The sequence below is a fragment of the Dromiciops gliroides genome, chromosome 4 (genome assembly GCF_019393635.1).
Source record: "Dromiciops gliroides isolate mDroGli1 chromosome 4, mDroGli1.pri, whole genome shotgun sequence".
NCBI lineage: Eukaryota > Metazoa > Chordata > Mammalia > Microbiotheria > Microbiotheriidae > Dromiciops > Dromiciops gliroides.
The window spans coordinates 257,571,007-257,579,020 of NC_057864.1; the positions used below are offsets into that span (position 1 = coordinate 257,571,007).

At 42.0% G+C, this 8,014-nt stretch overlaps 1 protein-coding gene across 3 annotated transcripts in view; it reads left to right on the top strand.

Annotated features, from left to right (window-relative positions):
* BICRAL (BICRA like chromatin remodeling complex associated protein) overlaps positions 1–7,762 on the top strand; it is a 112,276-nt gene extending 104,514 nt beyond the window's left edge. For all 3 annotated transcript variants that reach the window (XM_043962658.1, XM_043962659.1, XM_043962657.1), the window contains exon 12: positions 3,738–7,762. In XM_043962658.1, coding sequence (XP_043818593.1) covers positions 3,738–4,534 — 797 coding nt within the window. In that variant the 3' untranslated portion in view covers positions 4,535–7,762. The remainder of the gene's footprint in view (positions 1–3,737) is intronic.
* The last annotated feature ends 252 nt before the right edge of the window (positions 7,763–8,014 follow it).

Consider the following 8,014-nt stretch of genomic DNA (forward strand, 5'->3'; position numbering starts at 1 on the left):
CCCAGGACAGAGCCCCTGTGGGCATGAACTGGATGAGGAGCCAGCAAAAGATACAGAGACAGAGTGGTCAGATAGATAAGAGGAGGACCAGGGGAGACAGTGGTGTCCTGGCTGCCTAGAGAGAAGAGAGGATCAAGAAGGAGAGACTGATCAACAGCGTCAGAGGCCAAAGAGAGGTCAAGGAGAATAAGGACTGAGAAAAGGCCATTGGAATTGGCAACTAAAATCAGTGGTCACTTCAGAAAGAATGGTTTCTGGTAGAATGACAAGGTAGGAAGCCAAATTGCAAGGAGTTAAGAAGAGAAAGTGGAAGCACCTATTGGAGATGGGACTGTTAAACTTTCAGAATATTGTCTTCTGTGAGTTACTGTGAACTTTCTTAGCTAGACTTCTCTTTATATGTTAACCTTGTAGCGTCTATTTTAGCATATCTTTATGGTCAGTTTTCTTAATTCCCCATTTTCAGTTTCAGATATGCAAAACTCCAAGCAAATATATATGTTTTCTCTCTTTCTCTTCCCTCTCTCTGCCTGTCTATCTCATCCCTGGCCAATAGCCTATAATTCTTATTAAATCATGGTTCAGATAAACAGTTCCTTTCAGCTGAAAAGCCATATGATAAAGAGAAAATAGTGATGAATTTTAGATTCAGGAGAGACTTGAGTTCACATACCACCTCAGTTGCTTAATTAAGCTCTGTGACCATGGACAAGTCAGTTAACCATTGATCAGTCACAGAAACATTCCCCTATCCATCTAATTAAAAAAAAAATAATTATTGGTGCCTTTTTTTTTACTCAACAAATACTTCTTGAATACCTATCATGTGGCTAAAAACATTAAACTTGTCTTATACCATAAAGCTTTGCAGTGTTTGTAAGCATTATTGAGCAAGTACATGCAGAAAGAGCATGTCATAGTAGAAGAGCCTATGTATCATTGGAAGACTGGGCTCCAGTCCCAGCTGTCCTAAGGGTAACTACTCTCACTTCACCTGCACAAGAAGAGGGTTAGACTAAACATCTCTAAGGTCCCTTCCAGCTCTAAAACCCATTGGATTTTTGCAATGGACAAAGGTGGACAAGGTGGCTGTTATCAGAGATAAGAAAACTAAGGATGCCTTTTGTCTTCACCTCACAGTTATTTCCAGGTCTGCCCACTTTCCTTATCCCACCCTCCCCCCAAGCTTCTGTGAAGCAATTCTTGTTACAAAAGGAAAAAAAGCAGTTAAGCCAAATTAAACAAAACCTTGCCCCAACAGCACATAGGGCATTGCACATCCATAGTCTCAACCTCTTTAGCAAAAGGAATGAGATGCATTTGTTTATCTCTCCTCCAGGGCACAGATTGATTCTTATCATAATTGTATACTGTTGAGCTTTGTTTTATGTTCATTGACATTGTAGCAGTCATTGTGGATATTGTTTTGCCTGTCTCTTTTTAGTTCATTCTGCATCAATTTTTATGTCCTCCCATGTCTTTCTGAATTCCTCATATTTGTCATATTTTGTGGCATAATATTCTATCATGTTCACGTGTTCAAAATTTGTGTAGCTATTTCCCATTTGTGTCCAGTTCCAAGGGCTGCTTATAATACATGGGAGCTTTCTTTCTGTCTTTGGGATCTCTGGATCAGGGGCTATGAAGAGCTTGGTAATTTTGTGTCTAATTCTACTCTATTTACTGTTGAATCTGAGAACTGTCTGTCCTCTGTGGTGTTGCTTACAGCTCCTGATGCTCACCCGGCTCGCTGGCACCCTGACATTCATTTGCCTTCTTCCTAGAGGAGGCTTTTTGTCACCCACTTAGGCCCATTCAGTAGACGGCGGATTCTTGCCAACACCCGAAGGCAAGCAGCCTCCTGCAAGAAGGCCATCTGAAGAATCCAGATTTGTAGGAATAACTCCTGCTGCCCTTTTGATCTCCTCTCAAGCTTGTCTTTGTTCCTCAGACATTGGCTTCTTGCCTTTCGTGTCTTTGCCATGTTCCCTTCTTCCCAGCTTCAGTCTGCCTGAGCCTTTTTGTCTCTTTATCCTATCATACTAGCCCTCTGTTTAAGCGGTTGCATGTTTACTACTTTTTCTAGAGAAGGATACATTGCATTTTCCTCTTTGGACCCCAGGGTCTGCAACACATCATGAAAAGAATGTTGGGTTTGGAGTCTGAGGAGTGGGTTTGAGGCCAGGGCTGCTGCCTCCTGACTGTGTGATCTCTGCCAAGGCATTAACCTCTTTGGGTCTCAACTTCCTCATCTGTAAGATGGAGATAATAATATTTGTATTAACTTGTCCCATAGGTCTGCGTTAGTTGTTGTTATTAAGGGTGAACCCCCTAGTTCTGGCAACCCAAGATTTAGGCAGTGTGGCCTGTTGGCCACCTAGTGTGGTCTTGGAGGCAGGTGAGGACTAGGCTCAGGTCTCTCCTCTCACAAATCCGAGTCCCTTGACTCCAGACAGTCTCAACTTCTCAGGGTCTCCAGCACCTTCTAAGACTGTAATGGAGTTGAGGGAACTTTCTTACCAGGAGTTCCCTATACTAGCAAATGAATGAATGGATGTTTATTAACCACCTACTATGTACAGCAGGACTAGACTTGGGTTCACACACTACCTCTAGTACTTAGTAGCTGTGTGACCCCAGGCAAGTCCCTTAACCCCTCTGTACTTCAGTTCCCTCCTTTGTAAAATGAGGGGGTTGGACTCCGGCCTCTGAGGTCCCCTTCAGCTCCAAGTGCTGTGCATAGGAATAGATGAAGCAAGATCATCCCCCTTAAATAACTCCTATTCCGGGAATGGACTATTCCACACATCAGAGGATTCAGCTACAAGTTGGATGGAAAGTTTTGGTGGTCCTTAGGATGCCACAGATGGGCCCAGATGGAAACAATGCACATTCCCTCAGGGGTTTGGTTTGGTTTTTCTAATAGATTTTATCATATGTCCTTTCAGCCTTCTTGTTTTCTAACTGAAGAATTAACTTTTTTCCCCCTAACTTCTCATGGCAATACTCCTGCAGACCTCATGATCTTTCAGTTTAACTTCAGCTCAGCCATCCATTCAGCTTTGCTCAATGCAGCTATCTCTGCTCCATGCCTTCCCTCCTATTCTCCTGCCTTTCCCAAGATGAAAGCGTTGTTTGTGACCTTGCTGACTACTTTTTTATTCTCAACAAAGCATGCCTAGATTTGCTATTGCCTGTGTGTGCAGATTTCCTGAGGCTCCATCACTTTTTTTGGAAAAAGTGGATATTTTTCATGACCTTATTCAAACCGCTTGTATCTTGCAAGGGAAAACTATCCCAGGCCTGGCCTACTGACTAACATGTTTTCAAACTTTTTCCCAAAATGGGAGGAGAAGGGGTGGGGGGAACAACAGCTGAGAGACCAGGGTTGGGAAGGGCTTTTGCCCAACTAATTGACCCATGTATTTTCAAGCCACCACATTCCAAGAGAGGTCCGAGCTTCCAAGCTGGTGCCTGCCAAAGCCTGCTGATTGGTTTGCTCTGACTGGTTTTATAGGAGGCCTTCTTAGACATCAAGCTTCTGGATAATACCAGTGTGCTAACACGACCCTCCCAATGGATGAGGAGTAATATGATTGATAGAGTCTATATGTGTTCACCTTCTTCATCCAACCCACTCAGCTTCTATTCATGTGGCTCCTCCTGTCTTGTCCATTCACTAAATGTCTTTCATACACAAAAGCTGTAGACTCAGGTATGTTTTTTCCTACTTCCAGATGGTTATCAGGCCGATTTCTGTTGTTCCTCCAAACAACTAGATAAAGCCACAGAAGAGACACGGTTTGGCAGGAGTGACCAGCACGGCAGCAAAGCATCGAGCTCTCTGAACCTGACAGTGGCCACCAAGGTCCAAAGCAGAGACCGAGCCAAACTCAGCGTGGCAGAACCAGCAAATCATGACCAGCCTCATACAGTGCCTAACCACATTACGGTCTCCCCAGGAGGAAATATGTCAAAAAAAACAGAATGCCTTGGCAAAGCTCTCCAATTTGACGAGGCGGGTACAGTCCAGTTTGGGGGCACAGCTGAAGAGAAGGTGGTCAGGAGAGACTCTGCCAGGGGGAGTGAATGCTCTCCAGGCTCTGAGGGTCACCTGAAAACCTCATCCAGACTAGACCACGGTATGGACTGCCAGCGATCAAGTAATCCTGTTGAACCTCACTTGGAGGGGACATGTAACAATTCCCTTCAAGACAAAACTCTGAGGAATTCTCCAAAGAATGAGGTTCTACACACAGACATCATGAAAGGGTCGGGCGAGCCCCAACCAGATCTCCAACTCAGTAAGAGTTTAGAAACGACATTCAAAAACATCTTGGAACTCAAAAAAACTGGGAGGCACCTCCAAGCTGACATGGCTGGCAGTGGTTCCATCGAGTTAGATTTCCCCAACTTTTCCCCAATGGCATCACCAGAAAACTGCCTGGAAAGGTTCATGCCGGACCCCAATGAAGGTGGTGTAGAAACTGACTCCATTTTAGAAGCAGCTGTAAATAGTATCCTTGAGTGTTAATAGAAGCAGTCCCCTGGGCCAGGTAACATTCTCTTCTAGCAAGAACGAATGGAAAGCATCCCCGAACTCCAGCCAGCCTGATCTTTCATCACAGGTCACCCTTTTCAACTCAATCCTGTTCTGTGTTTGAGAGCAATACTCGTTGTGGTTATAGGGAGATACCTAGGAAAGCTCATCCTTGTCAGAAAGCAGTCTCACAGGCCCGACACAGCTCAAGTGTTAGGATAGTGCTTATGGTCATTTTTGTTTTGTTTTGTTTTGTTTAAAAAAAAAAGAACAAACACTGTAACTCGGTAAGATCACAGTCCACTAGGCCCGAAGGAAAATGCTGACAATCACACATCATATGAAAAAATACTTTATTTAAAAAAAACCACCAAGACCAATAGAAGCTGCTTATGTTTTTAGTCCCATCCTCATCCCTGTTTGAGAGCTTTGTTTTTGGCGGGAGGGAAAGAGCAACCCCATGACCCCACTCCTGGAGACCCTCTTGAAACAGCAGCAGATCTCTGGCTGAGAATCCCTGAGCTTTGGTTTGGGAAGCCTGCGCTGGAGCAGCAGGGCATTGCAGGGCTCCCTCTGTCATCATCCGAGTGCTTATCTAAGGGCGCCTGGAACAAAACTTCCTGTTTTATGGTATGTCTGTATCTGGTGAATTTCATCTAAGTGATGCTCTGTCCTCAGTCACAAGAGCATGACTTGAATTAATGATGTGAGGTTAGTCTCTTAAGTGGCAAAGTGTACAGGGGAGGGAGGCCATGATAGAGTCATGATTATTATATATGTGTATATATTTAAATGCATATATATGTTAACTATTGAGAAAACAAGTTTTGCATTTTATAATTGGATCTAGTCAACCTAAATCTTTATGATGTGGTATGTTTGGGTTTGTTTGGGTTTCTTTGCTTTTGTTTTTTAAAACCAGCCCCATCCTTAGCCCCAGCCAAGTGTCAAAATGCACTTTCATTGGAAAACAGTGTTATGATTTTTTAATTTATACTTTTAAGGGGACTTTAGCCTTGTTATGATTGTTGCTGTCAGAAATATTAGTTGCCCCAAGTAGCAATTACAGTTACCAAAATATATACAGACCAAAGTGAACCAGCTCAATCCACTGTTGAAAGGAAAGATCTGAAAAATAGGTAGTTCCCAGTTTAGAGCCAAAGGATGCCCTTTGATGGTTTGTACTTGGCCAGTGTTCATGTTGATGATGATAGACTCATCGCTTTATTTATTTATTTTTTTCTTCCAGCTCATTCTTTTCTCACTTCCCTTCCCAAGAGCATGCCTCTTGTTACTTTTGTCCTTAATGCTGTTGTATCCATCAGTCTTTCAACTGTTGCTGAAACAGCTATTTGAAAAAATATTCATATATATATATATATATATATATATATATATATATATATATATATATAACATACACACATACATGCATATATGTATATATGCTTGTTCAAAACCAGAGACTTTTTATGATGACAGCAGTGCGCTCTCCCTCTTCTATCTTGGTCTCTCCTCTTTTCTTTCCTCCTTATTGCCCCTTGTTTTCTCTCTTTTCATGTGCGTCCTCTAGCCTTCACTTTATCATTTGTTGCCAAGATCCCAGACCTGCTTCTGATTCTTACTGAGCCAGAGGCAGCCCGTTATTCTCATGCTGAGTATTTATTATTCAGAATGGCCTGAAAGAGAAAGTAAGGCCTGTGACCATTTTAAAAGTGCAGCAACCTCTACTTAATGGGGAAGGGAGTAACTGCTTCTTTTCTCTTCTCTTCCCTTCTCCCCATCTCTATTTTAACTAACCTGTGATAGAGGTAGTCCTCATAGACTCAACAATGGGCCATTCCCCACCCTACCCCCAACCTTTACCCCTGGCTATATAACTAGAAATGGGAAGATCTAGGCCATTTAGGGATTGCCATTTTTACTATTTTGTGCCAATATCCAGGATGTGAATTGTCACAGCTCAACATTCCCCAGACCTCACCAATGTAACATATTAGAAAAACTGAGTTGTTATATTGCCAGTTTGAAATTTCTGTTTGGGCACCATTATCTTAAGACCCTTGTCTCACCTCACCCCCCTCCAAGCTTCCAACTTCTCCAACTCCTCTTAGGAATCAGGCTACCTTAATTTCCAGCAGGACTTTTAATAATGAGCTGGAGCACCAGACTCCACTCTTTACTGTGGGGCTACATATGTAGAAGCCAGTAGGCAGGCTGGCCAAAAGTTACATTAGTTCCTGTGAATCAGTAGCACTCTTAGGAGAGAAGTGGACTCCATGCCCATGAACCATCTTTCTTTCCTATCACAGCACCCATGCCACCCTGACCCCAGCTGCTCCATAGTTTATCTTTTATAGGGTTTAAGAGCCCAGATATTTGTCTAACAGATGGAGAGCTTAATTTACCAAAATGAAACTTGTAAATTTTTGTGTCCTATATGTAAGTTTACTTTTTATGGACAAAGGATTCTTGATAATGATGAAGATTACGAAGTGTATTTTACTCTTGGATTAGGTTACACACAGACACACATACACACTATACACAGCACACATACTCACACACACACATACACACACACACACACACACACACACACACACACACACAGAGTCAGCCCTCATGTGTTGAACACCCTCTGGAACAGGTTAAATGAAACCAGCCTCGGATGGCTAAAGTTGAATTGTTCAGGTTCATTAATCTAAGTTTTAGCACTACTTGTATTCGGTAACAAAAATCATTTTCTTTTTGTTGTTGTTGTTGTGGAAAATGTGAATTTGTTATTAAGCATTTGATTTTCCGTGTCCCTTAAGTACTGCCTAAAGTTAAAACAATTTTGAACTGGCAATTACGAAAAAAATATTTTAACTGAAGAATTTAGTACAATTTGTTAGATTAGGGAGGCCTTACAGACTGACTTGACTTCAAGAGGATGTGTCACTTATTGTCAGTGTGGTATGGACTTTATTTGCTTAAAATACCTTCATTTGTATAGTATGTCTCACTTGAAATTGCTTTGTATACATTTTGTAAAAATATTTATAAAATGTTTTGTAAAAAAAAAAGTATAACAAATTGCAGTTTATTTTGTTATGTTGGATAAATACTGTTAAAAGAAACCAGTCAGTAACTATATTGTTAATCCATGGTTAGGAAATGTTTAGTTGGAGATTACAGAAATGAACCAACCATTGCAATACAGCCAAAGATTTGGGAAAATGTGCAACTGTGATTGTCTTGATTTTATAAATGACAACGGCTGCATTTCCCCTCAGCCTGCTTCTCTCCCATTTGCACTCCCTCAAACGAGTGTTCCCCAGGAATGGGAGCTCTGTTCTACTGCATCATCATCACCGGCAAGTGAAAGAACAAAGTTTGATAGGTAAACTTTGCCAAATAAATAGGAAGAAAGCCTGGCTACTCAGAGAGAAAGCTTAGCTATAAGCATCTCTGAACCTCATCTCCACACCA